The 22,657-nt window shown below is 43.0% G+C and overlaps 1 protein-coding gene across 3 annotated transcripts; it reads right to left on the bottom strand.

The window, feature by feature from the left end:
* Positions 1 to 487: 487 nt before the first annotated feature.
* TBC1D9B (TBC1 domain family member 9B) lies at positions 488 to 21,548 on the bottom strand. 3 transcript variants are annotated; one of them, XM_054642977.2, is made up of 22 exons: positions 21,332 to 21,548; positions 18,954 to 19,064; positions 17,047 to 17,165; positions 15,816 to 16,044; positions 14,897 to 15,155; positions 14,043 to 14,250; positions 13,698 to 13,910; positions 13,380 to 13,541; positions 12,663 to 12,813; positions 12,101 to 12,315; positions 11,246 to 11,363; positions 10,250 to 10,535; positions 9,466 to 9,595; positions 8,184 to 8,282; positions 7,432 to 7,500; positions 6,416 to 6,656; positions 6,062 to 6,127; positions 5,846 to 5,917; positions 5,380 to 5,430; positions 4,288 to 4,335; positions 3,731 to 3,837; positions 488 to 2,942 (listed from the first exon to the last, which is right to left on the bottom strand). In XM_054642977.2, the coding sequence occupies exons 1-22, from the start codon at positions 21,447 to 21,449 to the stop codon at positions 2,250 to 2,252; spliced, it is 3,765 nt and encodes a 1,254-aa protein (XP_054498952.2). In that variant the 5' UTR covers positions 21,450 to 21,548; the 3' UTR covers positions 488 to 2,249. The 3 variants fall into 3 exon arrangements, with proteins under 3 accessions (XP_054498952.2, XP_054498953.2, XP_054498954.2); XM_054642978.2 differs by having other exon boundaries at positions 5,380 to 5,412; XM_054642979.2 differs by lacking the exon at positions 5,380 to 5,430 and having other exon boundaries at positions 21,332 to 21,547.
* Positions 21,549 to 22,657: the final 1,109 nt, after the last annotated feature.

Genomic DNA, 22,657 nt, shown 5'->3' with positions numbered 1-22,657 from the left:
GTCTGTGTCAAAAATAGGTTAGGAGCTGTTGTAAAATAGTTGATAATTGTTAAACATTGTTAGTTTGGTTGTTATATTGTAAAAGGGGTTTAAAGGGTCGTTATAAGAAATACGGTACTCAATGTACCGTATTACACCTCAGTAAAGTGCACCACCCCCGAGCGAAACGAGCCAGCCTGGACAGAACTGTAATGGCCAATCGAGCACCTTAAACCTTCATGCAAATGAAGGATCCAAACAGAAACCAACCCAAAAAACAGGACAAAAAGGAGCATCTGACCCAGGGAAGCTGTACTGCTCCATCTGGGACATCGCTGCTCAAGAAAACCCAGCACCAGTGCTGCAGCATCCTCCATAGGAACACTCCTGCTCGGCCCGGAGGGTTTTTTCTCCCCCCACAGTCTTGGTGACACATTCTTTTTGATAACTGGGTAAAGAACAAGCAATATTCCACAAGCTCAGAGAGAAATAAAAGATAGCCAAATAGTCTAGAGGATTCTGATTCATTTATTGAATACATGACAGGTAAGACAGACAGTGTAAAATCACATGTATTATTTGTACTTTAAAAAAATTACAATAAATTACTGAATAATTAGTAAAAGCAGTTTTACTAATGGCTGCTCTCCAGTGATACAGGACAGAGGAGGCAGAGAAATAAGAAGTATGTACCAGCTGTGAATACAGACCAAAAATGTCATGAGGATGAATTAACACTGAGTAGCACACCAAGTAGTGTCAAATGGGAACATCCACATGTGTCCTTCCTACCTTTAGATCCCAAGTGCCAGCCAAAAGCTGGATCACACCTTGCCTTCAGTGCAAGGTCTGCTCTGGCCGAGCAGCAAGTCTCTGGCCCTGCCCCTGGCAAGGCCACTGCCTCCCTGCTGAGATGAGTTTATCTACAGTAACAGCATTACTTCTCCTCCCGTGGAGAACACACTCTGCTACCAGAAGGGCGACTCATAGTTGCCTCTGGGTTTAATTTCAAAGAGCACTCACTAAGTCTCCCAGTTACTTTGTCTCTAACTGGAATGAGCTCTGGTATTCCCATGAGGGGCTGCTGGCAGAGCCACGCTGCTCTGAATTCTTCCCCTTTAGGTCAAATGCCCTTGGATGTGCAGTAGTTTCTAAGAGCCATTGCTAAACTCTTAAGAAAGGACACTGAGCAGCAGTGGGTGGCACAGTGCTCCTGCACAACTTCTGCCCAAAGCATTTGTGAGGGCTGACTGACCAGACAATTCTTAGGGCTCCTCCTAAAGGGCCCCTTAGGTCCTCCTCCTAGGAGGGCCCTCCTTAGGGGACCCATCTCTAGCCAGGAAAAACAGGGAATCAGCACTAAATAGCCAATGTATCATCAGGGAAAGTCCAGCAGACCAGTGTGCCACTCCCCTGGAATGCTGAGGCTGATTCACTGACTTCTATTTTGGGAACGTATTCCCTCATTATAACCATCATGGGCCCACTGATTGACTCAGTATCACTTCTGCACTGAAGTCAAGGAGCTTGTGGCTTCCCAGACAAACTAAAAACAATATCTTTCAAAGAAACAGAAAAGCAAATGCTAGAAAACCAGGTTTGCCGGAAAATTCCTGAATTGTGAAGGAGAAAGTAAATGATGGTACACTATGAAAATGCCAAATCACATGTGAAAGAAACCTGCAGGTCTGAGCAATGTCTGTGTTTAGATCTCAGGGTGCTGGGAGCAGTGGGGCACATTTGCTTTACAGCTGCTGAGTCACAGAACAGCTTACAAGAACGTACAAGATTATTTATAGGTCAGAGTCCTACAGCACTTGACTACACTGCATTAGCTCTCAGACTGGCAGCCAGAGGTGAGCATGGTTTCAAGCCAGGCTGCATCTGCTGTGCAAGTTACCCAGGAACCTACAGCAAACAAGGGCAGGCAAGGAGCAGTTATTGTCTGAAATAAAACTTCATTGAAATAAAAGATAGCAAAAGGCAGACATGCATAATTTATGGTGGTAATTCTATATGTCAGGGGCTATTAGGTTCTAATGGCTCTCAAAAATGTAAATCTAATTCTCTCAGCGAGAGTAGCCAAAGAAACACCTACACAGTCACTGTCAGGAGCCCCTTATCAACTGGATTCTATTGTAATTGTGTAGTTACTGGTCTCTGAATAAACAAAAAAAAAAAAACCCAAACAGAAAATACCAAACCATCCTGCCATCTGCCACACTATCTTCCTGTTTTATCTCCCAAAGACAACTCCTGATTTTTTGAGTTCACCCTGACACAGAGGAAAGTTCATAGTCACTGGATGAACTGAACTGCCTCTCTACCTTCTTCTGATCCTTGATCTTTTGAAGAATGTTGACTTTTTTCTCAAAGTAGTTAACGAGGGCTGTTTCTGTCAGCATGGAGGCCAAGATCTGCTCGAAGGAGATGGACCAGTCAGTGTCAATGGTGCTGCCATACCTGGCAGCTGCACTGCTGCCCTCACAGCCCACCAGTACTGTGTCGTCCGCGATGTCTTCGCACTGCAGGGAGCCTGTGCTGACCATGGAGTAGGAAGACATGGACATATCATCTTTGGTTTCATCATCTGATAGCAGCTGTAAAGGAGAGCCTTGTCCTTCCCCTGACCCATCTCCTAGAGTTTGGTTTTCCTGCTGGGTTTTTTCAGGCTGAGCATCAACGCTGGCTTTGTCCTCATGGTCAGCTTGGGGTTGCTGCTCCACTGCTGAATTGTGATTCTGTTCAGATGTTGGTGACTCCTCTTCACTCACAGGATCTTGGGCACTATTTGCTTTGCAGTCCTCAGACTTCCTCGTGGGCCTGTTGGAGAACTTTTTTCCAACTTCCCCAATCCTCAGCAGCAGACTGGCCACAGTGGCGATGGCATGGTACAGCTCCTGCTCCACGGGGTCCTCACTGAACATGTTGTAAAGGGTCTTGCATAACTCTATGAACTGTTCCTTTAAAAGACAAAGACCAAATAATCATGGATCAGGCTGAAAAAAGTTGTCAGTGGCGGATGAAGCAACAGGCACCATCTCAAATGACTCATTGCTTATTTGCCTCCCCACCAAGTGGCAACTTACTGCACTGATTCAGAACAGTCTGACACAGACAAACTCCCCCTCCTCTCTGTTGTGGCTAAATTGAGACACAGCTAGCAATTTAATAGTGGTGGGTTTTCTGCTGACAGATGAACAGAACAGTCACATCTTCACTAATGCTAAGAAAACCTGAAGTTTTACTTTTATTCTGCTACTCTTCTGTGGTCAGCTTCTAAGCATTTCTGAACTGGTTTAAGTAGCACCCATCAAGGAAATTAGAGACAGAAGAGATCACACCAGTCATCTGACTCTCTCTTCTGTAACCACATTCTTCACTCTCCACCAAGCAGCTGTAACTTGAAGCAGTGGAAAACCAAAAAAGCTGAACAAGTTTCTGTGACTGATGGCATATTTGAAACATCCTGCTCTGGGGGGAAAACAAAGTGCAATTCTTATAGGAAAAACTGGTCTGTGAGGCTGAGTGAATCCCTTACATTTGATTGGTTGGTACAAAGCAGTTTGTCCATATCCACTGCAGAATTCAATAGAAATGTGTGGAATTAGAGGTCCTAAAGTTGACCAGACCAGAACAGCAGGGAAAGCTGTGGCAAGGACTGAACATCCTGGCACAATGGCTGCACACACTGCAGAATTCTACTAAGCTGCCAATGATCCAACTGGAAACCTTCATATTCCCTTCTTACCTGGCTCATTTTGGGGAGATCTTTAATGGTTTCTTTCTTGTTCTCTTTTTCCTTGGCCCACATTCTTAGGTAGTATCTGTAGTCTTGTGGACTGGTACCTTTCTCCTCTGCAAGGCAAGAACAAGCCACTAGTCAGGTAGTTTATGGTTTCAGACTTAAAAAGTGAATGCTGAAACAACAAAAATCAGGCTTGAAGAAGGTGTTATTGACAGCCCAGGAAAACATCTACCAGGAAGGTTGCATTGTTTTCTGCTGGTTTATCTGATGCAGCTCAGCAGAGCAAAAAATTTAACAGTGCTGCATCAGTTTGACTTCTCACAGACGAGCTCTGTGAGTTGACAATTTGCCCAACATGATTTACAAATGCTGTGATCTTGGTATGTAAAAGAGTTGGAGCATTAAAGCATAAAGGGATGCTTATTTCCCAGCTCACCTTCTGCTTTATCTCTGTCCACAAGGGACACTTTGCAAGGTCTCTTTGATCACAATGAGACAATGAACAGGTCATAATATGAGAGAGATGAGATTAGAATGTGGTCTATTGAGGATGAAATTACCTTTTTCTGGGCCGTTCTCGTTTCTTCTTCCTTTATCTTCTTGGGTTTCTAAAGAGTTATGGAATTATAAAATAATTAGTAGCTGATTTTCAGTAATACAACATACAAAGAACTTAAGACAACCCAATACACAAATTCAAATTATACAAGAGTACATTTAATAGAAGTTAGATCTCACATTCTCATAATCATGGTTAGAGGATTGAACAGAACAAGGATGGAAGCACGAGGATGATGGGATGAACTGAATAAAGAGCCACACTCAAAAAGTGGGTTGAAGAGCTGAGACAGAGGGCAGAGGTCTTAAAAGAAAATGTGAAAACATAGATAAGGAAGATAGAAAAGCAGTGTGATGTTCAGTCATCCAAAGCAAGATAATGAATAGAAAAAACCCAAACCACCACAGAACACATATGTGACTAATGCCTACACTCCTCATTATTCACTGCCTGGACTGACATTTTGGGAGCAATTTGCAGTCTAACTTCATGAACTGCACTTCTGATTCCCTACATTGTCACTAGAGAAAATAGGAAGTCTTGGTTCAACTCAGACTGTTAAATCAGCCACCTAGCACCAAACTGCACAATTACCTCTTGTACTTAGATTTCTTTTGGCATCATTGTATTTTGGTAAATGTTTAGCATGATTGACATACTTTGATCTCCTATCTGACAATTCCTAATATTGTATTTTAAGAAATGCAGTCAACTAGTCTACCAACAGTTCAGCAATTCAGTGGCATGCATCCTTATTCCTTTAAACTGGAAGATTGTGGAGTAGGCACAGGATTCACCTCCCCAGGCCAGCAAGCCAAGCACCCCCCCGCTCTGTTCTGAGCATCTTTTTGACCATCAGTTTCTAGGATGAGATGAATTCCACTGAAAGAAACCAGACATCTTGACCAAGGCTGAAACTCAATAGGCAGATTATACTAAAAGATACTTAATTACTTATAGCACTTTATTAATAGTGAGTGTCATGAGCGAGGAGCAGCAATAATTTCAGAGTATTTACATCAGCACACTGGGCTGGCAGGTGGTATCAGCACCACAGCCATGCTCAATGCATGCACATCATCCATGGACTGACCTTGAGACTCACAGTGCAGGCAGATATCCAGCTCTGAGACAAAAGGAGATACTTGAGCAGCAGAAAAAAGGGTTGAGGGGACAATATCCCAGATAAAACAGAAGAAAAGGTCAGACATAGACAGACACAGAGAAGGAAACAAAAACAAGAAGAGAGACAATGAGACCTGTATGAAAAACCTAAATCATGGTGGGAGACAGGGGCTGGTAAAAGCACACTGCTCCTCCTCAGCAGTCTGTGCCCATGCTTCAGAGCATGCTGTATCCTGCATGGAATGGACACTGAGGAGTTTTAGCTCCAAACTTCTTCCCCATCATGCAACAAAGACAGTGAACTCAAACACACTGCCAATCCTAACACATGCCAGCATGAGACCATGCTTTACACAACATCACTGTTCAGAGCACATGGATCTATGCTGCAACTCCTGCCTAACTGAGAGGTAAAGGCAGCAGTGTTGCATTACCTTCTGTTGTCACATCTTCTGTGAAATAACTTGTGGCCTCCAAAGCCGATTCTGTCTCCTCGGGATTCAGAGCTGTATTCACAGAGAAATGTTAAAATCTCTAATTGAACAGCACTATGACCCACTTCATTAGCAAAACTCCTGAGGCACCCCGTGTCAATTGATGTCAGTGCAGCCTGTGTTCAATAGCAGCAGTACACAGAAGCAGTCACTCACCAGGAGGCAGGTGCAGCTTGTAGAGTACTTTGAGTTTTTCAGTGAGGTCACCATGGTACATCCCACCTGGAAAGAAAAAAAAAGGTTAAGAAAAATAGCACTTTAATGATAAAGAATCACCCTCTGCTCACAGGTTCAAACCAGAATGTATTCCCATACAATGACTGCTCAAAGTCATGTGAGGAATCAACAATGAAATCCATTTCAAGAAGTGTATTTTGTCCAGCTTGAGGCTTCCTGCCACCCTTCCTCCTCATGACAGTGAACACACCATTATCTCCTTTCAGTTCTCTTCTTGGAAAAGGACAGACACATTTTTTGCAGCATTCCATTTTCTCCAAAAACACCACTTACTCATTCCTGTGACGAACTCCTTGAAGTTGATGAGAGAATCCCTGTTTTCATCCAGGAGGCGGAAGAGGCGCCCTGCCAGCACAGGGGTGTGTGCCCCACAGGCCCAGGGGGTGAGGCTGCTGAACAGCTCCTTGAACTGCTCCATGTCTATGCGATACTGCTCCAGGTAGGGCAGGCTCTGGTCCCGGCGGGCAGCGGCCGCACGGTTGTTCCCCCAGTAACAGCTCATCAGGTACTTGGCCTTTGGAGGGAAAGGATTAACAGGGCAGATGATGCTGCTCCACAGGAGTGGAGACTGTCACAGCTCAACAATAGCATTGAGGAAGCAAACAAGAGACATTTCAGGAAACATTATCTGCCTTGTGATTCCTAGTGTTACTTCACTACAAAATAATATGAAATGAAGGAAGAGACACAGATTTCAGGAAAAACAAGGAATTATTTAAAGTGAAAAGTACAAAACATGATTTCAGGTTTTAACAAAATGTAATTCAGGCTTTATTGCAAAGGGAACATGCAGGTTTTAGAACTAAGCCTCTCTTTCTGAGTCTACAACAGAGCACAACCAACTTCGGTAAACACAGTTGGGTAATACCATTCTTTTAAAAATATGTATGCTGACAAATAGAGACAAAGCCCTTAAGTAATCTTGTCACAATTACAGATGAGGTCAATGGGAAACTTGGGATTAAAAATTGAGGTACAGTCAACCCTAGCACCCCATTCTCAGGGCTTTGTTACATTCTCTTCCATTGACTCTACAGTTTCTTTCTGAGTATCATTCAAACACTGTGAATGTGGTTTGGCCATCTCTGGGGGAAAAAAAGATTAAAAATAATTAATCAGATAGTAACAGGGCCAGTCCTACTGGCACCATATGTAGCAGAATCCCACATCAGTTTCTGGTATGTCACATTAAGAATTAAGGCAAAGTCACTGCTGGCCTTTCAACTTACTTTGCTATTTGTACTGTGTGTGACAACATTTCTTCCTCACCCTCAAGGAAGGCTTCTTACCTTGAACACTACATACAGCTCTTCCAGTTCCTCCATAGTGAAACCAATGTCACCAGACACAGCTCGGACCTGTGAACAATTTATTTGAAAAGTAGAAAAATCTAATACAACTCACTGAAAAATATGTGCAACACAGAAGAGAAGAAAACTAGCACAAGGAGATATCACATAGAATGGGAAGAAAAACATCACCATTCTAATATCCCTGGAAACCAATCAGGAAGGCATTTTGCAGTCAAGCAGAAACTGCTGACATTTTCAGTAGTTTACTGTGCTTATTTCCTGTTTGTGCAGACCTGGCTGAGCAGATTGTGTCACCCCTCCCTCTTGTTTTTTTCTTCAGATGTTTGACTTGGATGCATTAAAGAGCAACAGTGAAATAAACACCCTGATGAGATTCTCCACCTAGGACATGGGAGATAATGGCAATAAATATGGACACTTCCCTTTGGTCATGAACCTTCCGGAAAATTCCCTAATGGACTCTCTAAATGGCAATAAAATAATTATCTGCTAGCCAGCTTTTCTCAAAGATTCCAGGCAAGCAGTAAAACAGACAGAACTAGGCATGGGAGGTTATGTCATAGCCTACAGGTGTTTTTTATCTCCCTCCATGCCAAACATCTCATTCAATCATTCTTTCAGTCACTTAAAACTTGGTCTGCTACAGCACGAAGTTTCTCAATGCTCACAGCAAAACACTTTCCAAGAAGGTGCCATTTGGTAGCTCATTCAGTCTGGGAGTCACATACCACACTCTTCTTGGCTGTATCCTCCAGAGACTGGATCACTTTCAGCCTTTGCTTGAAACGCATTTGTTCAATGTCATCTGCCTTCAGATTGCCAAATTTCTACAAGAAAGGAAGCAGATCAGGTCAACATCATCTCCTGAAGAGAGAAGAACCCACCTTCAATTACACACTCTTTAACAAGTGTACTATCCCTTCAGAAATGACCTAAACCCACTAGAAGCCTTTTAGGAGCAGCAAGATGAGAGAAAACTTGAGCTCTATTCCCTAATCACTCCTGTCCTGCAAGAGGAGTGATTCAGAGTTCATGAGAAATCCAACATCAGAGGTCTCTACAGAAAAGCTGAAAAAGGATCTGTCAGGACTGACAGAAATAGAGGCCCTGTACTGTGGCAGAGATAAGAGAGCAGACAGACTGTCATTCCTTCCAGCCCTGTCATTCTTTTCCTCTAGGACCCCCAGGAGATTCAGCCAGAAACACCACAGTCAAGAAGCTTTTCTATGGACTAGGTCAGACAAGTAATATGAATTCAGTGACACTCTTTTATGAAAAGAAACCAAGAACAGAGATGGCAGATTTGAAGAAGTACACAAAACACCCAGGAAAATGACAGCTGCCTGAATGTAAACAGCCAGAAGGGGATGGGGTGAAAAACGAGATAAAGAGGGAAAGGATCCCACATTTAGCAGAGAATAGCAGAGAAGAACTCCCAAACATCAGTTCTTTTGCCTGTGTTCTTTCCATCATTAAGAATCAATTTTTTATGAGTTTGTTCTCAGTATGAATTGTGAGGAACACCTCTATCAGTGCAGAGATATTTTAGCAGCATTGGCACCATTCTGGGGTCAATTCCTATTACTATAATTTGGTTCACAGAACAGGATTCCTATGCATGTGAACTGAGATTCTTCCATGTTTCTGCAGAGTACTTCACAATTCTTACCCCAAATTTCCCTCCTTAACTTCTTAGCACTGAAAATCCTCAAATAGAATTAATAATGGAGACATTTTTGACAAAGCAGGAAGAAATCTCTAGTCCATAACTTCTTCCTTATTTGCACTCTTCATTTTAGTCCCTCTGGTGTTGGGCAGACTCTTTGTAATCTGCAATAGCCAACGCTGTCAGGTTCTACTCATACCAAGCAGGTGGAACAATGGCTTCAGCCTGCACTCCTTAAGCATCTCAATCTATGAACATTGCTCAGATTTTGGCTGCACAACATATAAAATGGGATGTCAGTAGAGAAGAAATCTCTTGGGCAAAATACCAAGCCAGAACTTTACCTCATATGAAGTTTTGATGAGTTCAAAGATGTCGATTTCAAGTGGGGGGTCATCTCCACTGGTCAACAGTGCATGCAAGTGAGGAATAGGGGGAGAGACACTCTGTCTGTTAACTACATTGTCCAAATATCTGTGGACAAAAATGAGAACAGATGCAAGATTCCAGGATTAGTGTCCAGAAAAAGAAATAATATCCTATATGCATTACTCCCAACTTCTTTGTGTCACTAATCTAAACATGAAGGAGAATTTATTTTTTCTCATCTAATCTGCAATGCTACCCTCAATGTACCTGGAGTTAAGTTGATTTTCATCCTATTTTGGCGGTATTTGCTCTTTTAAAAGTAGGCTTCTAGTCACATGCTGAAAATCTTGCTGCACATAGAAGAGATTCTCATTTCAAACAAGAAAATCTTACATTTACTAGACTTGGGAGATATCTGCTTGATAATGTTTTAAGTTTCCAGAAGGTGATTCCTGCCAGAATCTGTTCTAAATAGTAAAGCAGACTTAATATGCAAACTTCAAATAAATAACCTTTAAGAATTCAAATTCAAACTGAGATGCAGGAGTTCATTATGATACAAAACAGCTCCAGAAGTAAGGATTCCTCCATAACTGAGCCAACAATTAATTTCAGCTCTTGCAGAAAGCAATAGCAAACTTCTCTGGAGCAGAAGTTTCATCCTAGAGTGTTATCTGTGACCTGCTATTAGGTAGAAAGAGATGATGACTAAAAGGCCACTGTTACTATTCTGTTTTAAATAAGAACAATGAATGGTACCTGCCCAAAATAGTCATGGCTTCACCTTCATCACAGCACTGTAGTAACTTCTCCATGTTGGCATCAAGTATGGCCAATGACACCTGCAGGATAAACTTGATTCCCTCGTAGAAAAAACAGTCGACAATGACCACGGCACTCTCAAAGGGCATCACACTCAGGAATAGAGTGAGAAACCAGGAAAGGGATATGGTGGAGATCACTCCCAGGTCCTGCATCTTTTCTGACAGCTGTGGAAGATACTCTCGTGTAAGTTCTTCAAAGATGCCTTGGTCCACCAATGCACCTGAAAAAAACAAAACAATGGTAGAACTCCAAATGGTGGTGTCATGTACCAAGCTAAGCAATTATTAAACAAAACAGTATGAGTTCACTAAATTTCATACAAATTTCATATAAATTTCCTCTGAACATCATAACTAAAATTAAGACATTAATTTTTTACCCTGTTCTCAATAAAACCAATGAGACTATTTCTACATTGCAGAGCATGCAGACACAACCTCTCAACACAGAACCTTTCATCCATTTGTGCATTTGCCCTGAATGGAGGGGTGGAGGATTACTGATATTATGGTATTTACACCAGATTATAGCCTTTTATACAAACCAACTTTAAAAGCCCATGAAGTGGTGCTTTGACTAACCTTCCCTGAGAGCCTGTTCCACAGATTTAAAATGTCATTCAGATGGGGAAAACTAAAACCCAGTAATGTTCTTCTAGATATTCCTCCTTACTGCTAATGATCCCTCCTGACACCAATTTTTGGTGACTTCATCTTCCTTGCTACTATAAAGTAGAACTACTACCTTGGAGGCCTGTAGTGTCTCTTCCTATGTCTCCATCACACCCCTGCCACTTTAAAAGGAACAGAGCTGCACTTCATTATCTTTAAAATGCATCACATTTAATTAATTCTGAAAAACAAAATGTTTCTGGAAGATGCTGGTGCAGCTGAAAATCCACAATGCAGCAGGAATCTGATAAGGACTCACCCACTACTCTTGTGTTGTAGTAATCTGGCAACATCCGCTCGCACAAAGCCACCAGGAGCCAGAAAGCCTCTTCCTCATTGCAGTACAGCAACAGCACTGAGGTGACAATGTTCATGGCCTAGGAGCCAGCACAGCAAACACACAGGTACAGGAGAAAAACATGGAGGTCTTCAGGAAAACTCTGCTATTACAGATTAGCTAAACTTAAAAGCATGAATACAGCAAGCTGTCACTAAGAGTCGCATCTATTTCCAGCTTCTACTGGCATCTGAGTCAATAGATGACCTTAAGCCAATTTTTCTTCCTGTTTTCAGTTCCTCTCTTCATGAGGGAGCAAATAGTTTGATGACGTTTTGTCATGCACTTTCAGTAAACAACATGAACAAGAATAATTGTCAAAGTCTTCATAAAAATCTTTGTAAGAATTTGGCCATCAACAGAACACCATAATGAGAATCTGTAACATCATAGCAATACACAAAATTAACCTGAATTTCCACCAAGTTCTTTCACAAACCAGCAAAAGGCTACATTTTCAATAGACTGTCCATGTGCAACATCACTTATTTGATTTATCTGTAATGAAACTAGAAGATGTTTTGTTGAACTATGGAAAGCTCTGTCAGGAAACTATTAAAGACTAACATTACACTTAACAGCACTGTGAAAAGTGTATTTAAATACTATGTTCAAAGGATATTTAAGAGATGATGCACCATAATTTCTTCCCTATTTTCTCACCACTACACAGACAGTATAAAGGAAAAACTTGAAACTGAACAAAAAACTGCAGAAAAAGTCCAAGTCAATCATGGTCACTGTGTAGGACTAACAAGTCTAAGACTTCTTTCCTACCTGACAGTACCCAATTGTTGGATTTCTGAATGCATAAGCTGTTAAGACTCTCCGGAGGGCAGCAATTCCCAATTCGTTTTGGAAGGCAGGATGTTCTGGCATAGAGCGGTGCAGATCTCTCTCAATTTCCTCTGTAGCAAGATTGTACCTTCCCATTGACTTTTCCACAAGATCTGCGTAGTAACCAGGGTGAGTCACCATCTCATTCCAAGCCCCTGAAATGACAAACAAACAGTGCTTTACCTCTGGTGCTTTGAAACGCAGATTTTATTCCCAGTTTCAGAGATAAGGGAGCCAAGAAGCACTGCATGAACTCATGAACTATAAACAGATGTGAAAATATAGCAACAAACTCATTGTTAAATCATTGTTAGAGTTTAGGTCCCAACACTGAAACACAGACAAAAGAGGCCAAGCAGCTATTAGGATAATAAAGCCACCACAAAGTATAATTCAGATGAAATTAACCTGTCAATAATTTTTTCTGAAATGGGCTAAGATTCATACCCTTTCCTTTGAGATGTGCAGGAAGTTTATTCCCACTGTCAGCACAACATCCTACCTGAGAAAAGGAGCCACAGCTCTCCACGGAGATTCTCTGGGATTCCCTTCTGTACCAGCTCCCTCGTCTTGGTAGTGCGGTACATACACATCCCTCGCCCATACTCAAAGAAATGAATATTCCAAGACTCTTCCTTCATCTTCTCCTTTGCCTTCATAGAAACACATATGGCTATTTTAGGAGATTATTGCATTTCTATGTTTGTAGGACAACTGATTTCTGGGTATACTCAGGCCTGCACTTCACAGGAAAAATACATTGTGACATTTCAAACCTCTCTTCTTTCTGCTGAAGAAGGAGTGTATATATACTAATCTACCCTGTTATGACCTTGCTTAAAGTCGAGTCTTCACAACTATGCAAATCTCCACATAAATGCAAGCAGAACCATTGATCACGATGATTAACCAGCAAGCAGAGATACAAGTTCCCTGCTTTCTTGCTCTGAAGAAAAGTTGCTCTTCACAGCCATGAATTCACATCCCAGAACACTGGTAACACTGATCTCTCAGCCTCTGGTCAAGTATCTCAGGTATGTCAGTACAAACAGTGTAAGCTGACAGTCAAGTTACCTCTCTGCAGTACTATCACTGTGACACACACAACAGTGATACTGAGCAGGGATAAAATGCATTTCCATTCTAGAGCAGGCCAGCAAATCAGCAACCTACTGCAAACTACTTATACTTTATTGCTTTACATAAAAATATCACTTACCCCTTTGGGTCCAGAGAGCTCCTCAGAATTCCTCCTGAAGAGTTTGAGCAGTCCCTGTGAGGCTGTTGGCACTTGCCCAGCACAGAAGCTGACAGGTCGATGGTTGAGAGCAGACGTGGGGCTGACAGCCAGGGGGCTGCTGGAAGGCAGCTCTGGAACTTCCTGGACAAGAGAACAGATAAATTCTGAGCTCATGCTCCCTCCTCTGCTCATGGCCTGACAGAGACAGCACTGGCTGGTGACAAGCACTCCAAACACAGTGTAAGGAGCATTGCTCTGAAAAGTTGATAAAGTTCTTCCCAGTTATTTCCTTAGTACCTCACTGCTGGGATCAGCCACATTCCACTTCCATTCCCTGTCGATGCTGCAGGATTTCTTGGATGGTGTTCTCTGCAGGAAGTCAGAGATCCTCTGAACCAAGAAATCCCGGTCTTTCAGATTGGCGAAGAAGAAGGTCATTTTACTTTTAGTGCTGATGGACAGAGGGCTGGGCAAGACACTGGAACTATCTGCTTTCTCAACTATTGTCACCTAGAACACAAAGACAGGGGCCATTTGGATCTGGCATGTTTTCCATTATCCATAAAGCACAGCACAACAGACAGAAGGACACAAAAGAGAAGAGAGGCCTGTAGTGTTAACATACAGCTAAGAAATCCCCACCTCCCTGAGAGGAATGATGAGATGACAGGCCTCCTCTGCCCTGCTGGCAAAACAGATGTAATTGTTGGAAACAAACATTTGGCCAGGAATATGCATCTTGTTGAATGGTGTCCACAAGGTACAATCTGTGTGTCCATCCAGGCATTCATCCTTGGGCAACCGGAAAGTGGCACGGTAGCACTCATTTTTGGCTCGAGCATCCAGGTCTCTGGGGAAAAGTAAAGGGTAGTATCCTTTTTTACTCACTTGAAAAACCCACTCAAACACTAATGTCACATGTTCATTCCAATCACAACCTTCAGACTATGCTGTGTATTCTTAGTATTCCTTTCTCTAACTGAGATGCCACCCCTCCTCTGACTCCTCTTTCAGCCTTCAGACATGCCTCTCTGACAAGGTATGTTCTGCAATACAAAATAAAATATGCAAGTGCATCTGCAAAACTGAAATATTACATGAGATTCTGAAACTGCAGAGAACAGTCCCCAGTGGGAGGATTTATTACAATACAAATATGATTTCTTTTTATAAATCTTTAACTTCAGACAAAGGGGCTGGTGTAATTTTCTTTCTTCACTTTTTTTTTACATATGAATTTCAGCAGTTTCTAGTTGAAAATTTCTTCTGACAGTGCCTAGGCAAGCATGAGAAAGACATGAGGGTGTGTGTGAATTCAGCTCCAATTTGGGATGGGGAAAAAGAGAGAACAAGCAGAAGGCTAATGACTGAAGTAAGTGATGCAGCCCCTAGAGTAAGAAAACCCCAGCAGCATCTGGGAGCTACAAAATAATGCAGATTTATTTTTACAATCCCCTACTACCTGTCTTCTTTTCTCACTGTTGGGAACATGATACCTTTTTAATGCAGAGATGTTCTTAAGAGGCCTCCTGGGCTTTGGGAGAGACTTGTCCTGTAGGAAGCTCTCATTGTCCAGCAGCTGCCGCATTGCAATGTTGGCCAACTGCTCCATCAGCTTGAATGTCTCATTGATGTTGAGAAACATGGAAAAATAGAGTTCACTGTCCCTTGTGCTTACTTTAATGCACTCAGGGAACAGCAGTGTAGCATTTTTTTCTAGCTGGGTTACATCCACCCACTGGATCACCAGTGTAACTGAGAAAAAAGAATTAAAAAATACTATTATCACAATTGAGTCAAAACAAGAACCAAACAGAAATGAAGGTCAAGCAGCCTGAAAGCTCTCAGTGGAGCAGCATTTTTTCCCCTCTTACACATGGACAGTTCTTTTCTTCACACTTTTACTGGGTTCTCCAAAAATACTGTGAAATAACCTTTGGGATTAACTAGACTAGAAATAATGCACTTCCAAAAGGACTATCTCCCATCCGATAAATTCTTTCAACTACAATTACTCAAGTTTTCATTCTTTCTTTCCAACAAATTAGCTTTGGACTCAGGGGTTGGGGCTTTGCAAATACTGGGTCCTGGCAGGTGTTCCACATAAAACTTACCAAGACAAAAATACTGCTTGGTTCTCTAACCCAGTCTAACTTGTAAAACGTAACCTAGTTTGAGTAAAACAGATGTACAACTTGGGAAACGTTTTAAAAAATGACTCAGGCATTCAGTCTAAACAGCACTGAAGTGCCTATGAGAGCAAGAACTGATTTATGTGCTGAGCCAGACAGAGCTCAAGAACTCCTAAAAGGAAAAAAAACCTGTCATCTTAAAAAGGAGTTCATACAAAAGATCAACTGCATTGAAAAGATCATGTGAAATGATAGAAACACAACTTGTAGGCTCATAACTCACCCTCTTTGCCCAGCAGGAAGGAGTAGAAACAGAGGTGGTTGACAGTGAGGTACAGCCAGCCCTGCCTGGGGACACGTCCCTTCCAATAGCTGCAGGAATAGTAATTGACCAACTTCTCCACCTCGGGCATCCCAAACTGCTTCCTCATCTTCAGTTCAGCCTCTTTGAATTTACCTGGATCCTCTTCGCTCTGGGGCTGCTCATTCTTGTTCTCCTCAGCAATAATGCCCTGAAAGGATGTGGGAGCAGAGAGGAGAAACAGAAGTGAAGGTGCCTGCTGACAGAAATAATGTACAAAGCAAAGGGTCACAGCAGCAATCCGGAAGGCACAAAGGAACAGGACACAGCACTTATCCTGTCATGTCAGAAACAGCAAAGACATGCAGAAAGGGCAGTCAGATCCTGTGGGAGTCTGGGATCCACTCCTGAACATGTGCCACAAGCATTCATGTTTAATGTTTGACTGAGTTCCTCATGGCTGGCCTGGGAACACTTGGAACGCCCTGCAGGAGAACTGAAGTCTCTTTGCACTTGCACACCTGCTTCTCCAACTGGAAGAAGATCATCTGCCAGGAAGGGCAGAACTCTGCAGTCTGTCAGCTCTTGACTGGCCAGAAGGAAGAACAAATGACCACAATCTCTCTCATGCACAGATACACACGGAAAACATGAAGAATCTGACAGGAGAGCTGAAAAAGATGCAACTTCCTGCAGTTCAATAAAGAACTGTATTTATAAGTTTCTGCTCTGGAGGGTTTGTGGGCTGGGAATCTGAAGTGTGTTAACTGCAAAACCAGCAGACACCTAACTCCAAATTCAGTGGAAACTGGGCTGCAGTTCCTTTACAACCCAGGTACCTTTCAGACCACTGGCAGGGCAAGTATATTTCTAGTGAACTACAATTCTCTCTCCTCCATTTGTTGCTTGATGAACACTTGTTAAACCATCCTCCCTCCATCAAAGGCACAATTGGCAATAATTTTAAAGAGGTATTATATTTGGATTAGTAGGAACATCCTAAGCAGGTTGTTCTTTGAGATCTACTGCTCTTAACCCTTCCCCTTCCAATATATTTGCTCAGTATTTGCTCTAACTGGATGTTGACAATGCTGGACGCATTCCATGACACTTTCATACCTATGTATGACTGGAAAGGATAAAAAATTCTTACAACCACCTCTCTTGTCCTTTCTCAGAATCTGGAAGTCCTTCAGGGAAACAGGTCACTTACATGTATCTTGCCCTTGACAAAGGTGGTGATATCTTCTTCATTGTCAAAGATGGACAGAGTCTGCAGTAAGTTATTCTCCAGCCATTCCCAATGCTTCGTGATCTCTTTACGAGATGATCCTAATTGAAGGGGAGAAAGATGATGCCAAGAGCAAAGAAAAGAAAAAATTAGAACATGGTCTTTTTTCCTCCAAGTTCACAGCAGGAAACTAATAATTACTGAACAGTGACTAGGATAAATCACACACAGCAACTGTGTACATGTTAAGGATATTTTATGTACACCAACATTATGTTTCTAATAAAATATCTCCTTGTCACCAAGGATACTCCAAAGCACAGAATTATCAATTATAGGATGCTTTGACTATGAAAAAAACACACAGGTTCAGAAACAACAGCAGTGGAATAAAGTCTGTGTCCTGTTTTGTTTCATGAGCTACATCTCTTACCAAGTGACAGCAGCCAAATTGCTAAAATAAGCCTGGCCTCACTAACTGACATCTTTGTAAGAACTACATTAGAATGACATACATGAAGGAGTAAAAGTTTGTGATTCCTACAGGGAGGGTTACAAGAACAAAGTGCTGAAGAGCCAAAGCTGCATGTGTGACCAAATTGCTGCCCACTAGTATTTATACACAGTGAACTGTAAATAAAATATTTGTATTTTTCAACTAGAGAGCAGTATATATTTTATAATGTTAAAGGAATGCCAGTACTCTGACAGCAGAAGGAGAACCAGGTATGATTAAAAAAAATACTTTGGATGAAGACAACATATTTACTCCAGGACAATAATTTATCAAACTCCATTTGGGTGTTACCCAGCCCATCCCACTTCTACATGCTTCACTGTTTAAAAGTAACTGAGATACAGAGGACATCAACTAAAGTACTCCTGAAATTGAACAAAAATATCTTACTCAGTATCAAGATACCATACAATTACAGATCTGCACTAAATATTCTCCTTTTTTCTATGCAGTTCCTGACCTGCCATTTTGTTTTCTGCCTTTCTTAATTCTCTGCCTCCACCCTCCTCAAAGGGGAACCTGAGTTTCTGTGAAACACAGCAACATCTAAACCTCTCCTCTGCAGAATTTAAGTAGCTCTGCAAGAAAGAATATTGTGTTGGTTGCCTGGGGAGAAGGTGGGAGGAGGAAAAACAAGACATCAGCTTTTGTGGGCCTAGCAAATGACTCCTTCATGATCAGATTTTATGTCTCCACCACAAAGTGAGAAGTGAAGGTTCTTATTGTAAACAAAGTTGGTCTAACAAATATGTCTGGAGATATTTCCTCTTTAGCAAGCATTAGGACCTAAAGCTTTAATCAAAGTTCACCAACAGGCATCAGATGGTTGCATTATGATATTCTAAAACAGTAGTTACATTTCTCAAGTAAAAGAGGCCAAGGATCCTTGATGTTAAAAAAATACTATTCTAGTCCTTTTTACAGATCTATATACACATCTATTCCAGGCCAGAAATAATAGAAAAAACATAAACTGGACCAAGAGATTCCCCAAAGTACCTCTGGTACCTTGAACAATACAAGTTCCCATCTTGTGCCATGCTCCTGGTAAGCAGCAGCACAACACTCATCATCCCACCAAAACCAGCATGTGTCATTCTCTGCACAATCTCACTACAACCTTGTAAATACAAGGTACATTTGGAAGAAAGAAAATTCCTAACATCTGCAGAAACAGAAGCTTTTGCAGAGCTTCAAGTTCCTTAATTATATTTTAAACAACACTGAGTTTTGTCATTTCTGGAATCTTCCACTACACCATTGGAAGCTTTTGGAAGTGTCCTGAGCAGTCATAGGATGTGGAATAACTGCTCATCTGAACCAAAAAGACAAGAGAATAACTCAAATCCAGTCCCCAACAAGAGTCACATACCACAGGCCACTGCCCAGTACACTTGAGAGTCCTGAGTCTGGTGCAGAATCCGGTATGGGGCAACTCTGGCACTGGAATCCAAAACCACGTCTAGAGTTCCCACAAGGAGACCTAGGAAACAAAGAGACAGAAATTACAGCAGTGTCATACCAAAACAAAGAACTGGGTTAAGCAAAAACACAGGATGATCACTGCAGAAAATGCTGATGTTCACAGCCTGTGAACAGTTGTGATGAAGAGCTGCAGCACTTGGTTCAGAAAATTCAGAAATTTACCTCCAGTCATTGGAGGTAAATTCCCTAAAAACCAACTGCAGCCTGTCCTGCTGGTAATGGACAAAGTTTAGATAGCAATTAAAATGCCTACTAAGCTTCATTACAGATCCCCACCTTCATAGAAGAGTTTTCTAATGAAAGTGAAATGTGTTTTTTCTGTAGGGCTTTTTATTCTAATAGTGATTTTTAAGCCTACCAAGATAAAAGACACAAGAGTCTTCAATGCTGTATTTTTCAGAATCACCAATGCCAAAAGTAGGTAACTTGTCCAAATGGAATCAGGTAGATCTAGAAAAACTGGTGCTCACAGGATGCTTCAAGGATGTTCCCAGAAGTACTTTGATTAAACAAAGATGTCAGCAACTCAAAATTTGGTAATACAGAAGTCAAAATATTTTTATATGATGTTAAATAAGAAAGGAGACACTTCCAGAGTAAATGTTGATAACCAGACTTTGTAAAGCAAATCAATTTACTTCAATGAAGTCTTTATTTCAATTAGATAAAACAGATATATAAGGTGATGATTTGCTTTGTTGTTCTAGACAATGCATTACGAGCATCTTTAATGCAAATTAACTTTGCAACACACTCATGATTAAAAGTTTTCTATTATTAGAACGTGGAGAGGGAGCATGGTTGTTCCCTGGGCATTGACTTTGTGGGGGGTCATTACAATTCCCAGCTCTCATGGTTTGGGTAAGCCTGTTTGAACTGTGCTCATCCCTATCTCATTCCTTATTAAGAAACATGCCACTTCGTCTCCCTTATCTCTCCTGGCTATCTATGTAGCAATTAACAAATGAAGAACATACCACCAACTGTCCTTGCAGTGAAACATCACCCACAGCAAGCCCATGTGACAAACCTAAACCAAGCACGTATGTAACCAGCACAGCAGGATCTGTCTGGGCTTTGGGCTTCTTGTGTAGTTTTAGGCAGGATATGGATTAAAAGTTAATTTGGAATCCATCCTATGACAATACTGAATGTGTCAAATATTGACACACAGACCGGTAATGAGATGTTTAATAACTTGAGCCTGACATCAACTCAAAAGCCTTTCCAGCTCAGCTGAACATCCCACTCTAACTCTGAGATGTCACTGTGCAGCTGCACAGTTCCTTAGGGACACGTGGTTTTTAACCTGCAGGAGCTCTGAAGAAGACTCTCACTGAGCTGCACTAGCTCAAAAAGTAAACATAGCTCAAAGCTTCAACCCGTCAGAAACATATCAGTTTAAATGTTACCAAAATAGCACCAGGTGTAGTTTCTTTTAGGAAAAAACTAGAAAATTGTAGAATACAAGTATAAGCCTACATGCAAAACTGCACAAGTTAGGTGACATCAAACAGAACAGTTCAAAATAATTTTGAACACTGTGAAAAGATGAAATATCCTAATGATGTATATCAGCTGCACCAGTTTCTCTAAAAGGGCTAATACGCAGTTGCTGTATGTAACTGACAAAAGTAAAATTGACATTTTTGAAATTGACATAATTGAAAGCATTCTGCACATAAATGGGGTTTTTAAAGGTGAGGGGATTTGCTGTTGTTGTTAACATTGTGCTTTGGTGACAGTCGTGTTATTTTAGCAGTTTATGTCACAAACAAGGCTGTCCCCCACACACAGCGGTATTTTCCACTGGGCTGCACCCACACAGCTTCGCCCCCGGCCCATGTACAGCACAATTTCCACACTGCTACTAATTATAAACCACGTCTTACTGTCATCCTCTACATGTTGAAAAGGCACACAGACATACAAAATATGCAAATAAACCATCTTAATAATTCAAAGCAACGCGAGCAGGGCTGAGAAGCCATTTTTGACAAGAGAAGAAGACGGTCCCAGGCATCCCGTCAGTTGTGTGTCCTCCCCGGCAGGCAGCAGCTCCCCGGGCCTGACCGCTGACAGCCCCGGCCCGGGGCGAACAGGGGCCCCGAGCGGACACCGCGGCCGAGGGGCTCCGGGGTCACACACAGCGAGGAGACGGGCGGACCGCGCCTCTCTCCCCCCGCCGGGCCCTCCCAGCCCCTGCCCCACGCTCACGGACCCCGCGCCGGGCCGGAGCCTCCCCGCGGCCCCGCCGCGCCTCACCCGTGAGGCCGCCCCCTTTGCCGTGTCCCCGCCGGCGCTGGAGCAGGAAGAAGGGGTTGGCGCGCTCGGTGACCCACAGCGCGCCGGCCAGCAGCACCTCCTCGGGGCCCAGCCACATCGCGGCGGGGCTGCGGAGCGGAGCGGCCCGCGGGGCTGGGCCGGCCCGGCCGGGGCGGGAGCGGCGCGGGGGGAGCGGCCGGGCCGGGTCACGGGGCCCACGCCGCGCCCGCCGCCACCGCGCCCTCTGGCGGCCCGGCCCCCTCACTGCCTCCGCAGCGCTGAGGTCGCAGGTTCGAGCCCCGGGTCCGGCCGGCGCCCGGAGCCGCCACCCGGGACTGTCCGTGGTGGGCAGTCGGGGTCACTCTGCAAAGCTCCTCTGCCTCCGGTGGCACATTGTGGCACTGAATAGACCTGAATTGAAGGGCCTGAAGTTGTGTCGGAAAGGGGGAGGGGGGTGTTTAGGTTGGATATTGGAAAAATATCCACCCCAGGGGATGGTCGGGCACTGGAACAGCAGAGACCGTTCAGTACTCCTGTCCAGTCTGGCGATGCTTCCATCTCCCACATTAAGATGGGAATTAATTTGCCCTTTTTGCTGTGAAGAACACGCCCTTCCAGCATCCCAGCCTCATTAATTCAGTGTGGCGTTCCTGGTATCCCCCTCCCGGCAGCTGGTTCGTTTCGGTCCTCGCTTTGCGGCTCTGGAGCCCACTCAAAGCTTGTGGCCCAGGCCAAGGATGATCTTCACAGCACAGGACAGGGGGAGATGCAGCTCCCCCTCATCCCTTGGCTGCGGAGCAGCTTCCCAGTAATTTAGTGAACCACTATTTTTGTTTCAATTACCATTAGAGAGCCTCCAGGCAAACTCTGAAAGTGTTACAACAGCAGAAAACACTGACATCTGCCATCTCTGTGCTTATTGCCCAGCTCCCAGGAAGGCAGGAATGGCATGGTTTTTTTAGGCTTTAAATCCTTTAACCCTGGATGATCTATCTTTGTTAGTGCAGTGCCTTAATCCCAGCTGGAGCCCTTGTACACTACTCTAATATAAATATTTATTAGCTGGCTCAGCCTGCAGGGCTGTGCCTTCACCTCAATGGCATGGCTGCTTCTGGGGAGCAGCAGGGTGGTTTCTGAAGGGTGGGTGTCCTGTGGGAAGGGTTTGAGCACTGGGAGAAAATGCTGAAGGATCCTTCCCTATTTAACTATTGCTGTTCTTGCTCACTCTGTGCCATCTTTAAGGTGGCAAAAGCTGTGAGAAGGTGGATTAGTGTCTCCAGCATATTCATAAGCCACCTTGAACCATGTGGCCCTTAATGGCCTGGG

Source organism: Agelaius phoeniceus, chromosome 15 (genome assembly GCF_051311805.1).
Source record: "Agelaius phoeniceus isolate bAgePho1 chromosome 15, bAgePho1.hap1, whole genome shotgun sequence".
Lineage (NCBI taxonomy): Eukaryota > Metazoa > Chordata > Aves > Passeriformes > Icteridae > Agelaius > Agelaius phoeniceus.
Note: the sequence above shows the minus strand (reverse complement) of the source record. Positions and strands in the feature narration are given on the sequence as shown.

Bases quoted from the DNA above. Each gene is read 5' to 3' on its own strand.
- TBC1D9B (XM_054642977.2), bottom strand. From the start codon at position 21,449: ATGTGGCTGGGCCCCGAGGAGGTGCTGCTGGCCGGCGCGCTGTGGGTC. The intron at 16,045-17,046 runs GTAAGTGACCTG...ACATCCTTTCAG, and splicing joins TTGTCAAGGGCAAGATACAT to GGCATTATTGCTGAGGAGAA. The intron at 13,542-13,697 runs GTACTAAGGAAA...TCTCTTGTCCAG, and splicing joins TGGCTGATCCCAGCAGTGAG to GAAGTTCCAGAGCTGCCTTC.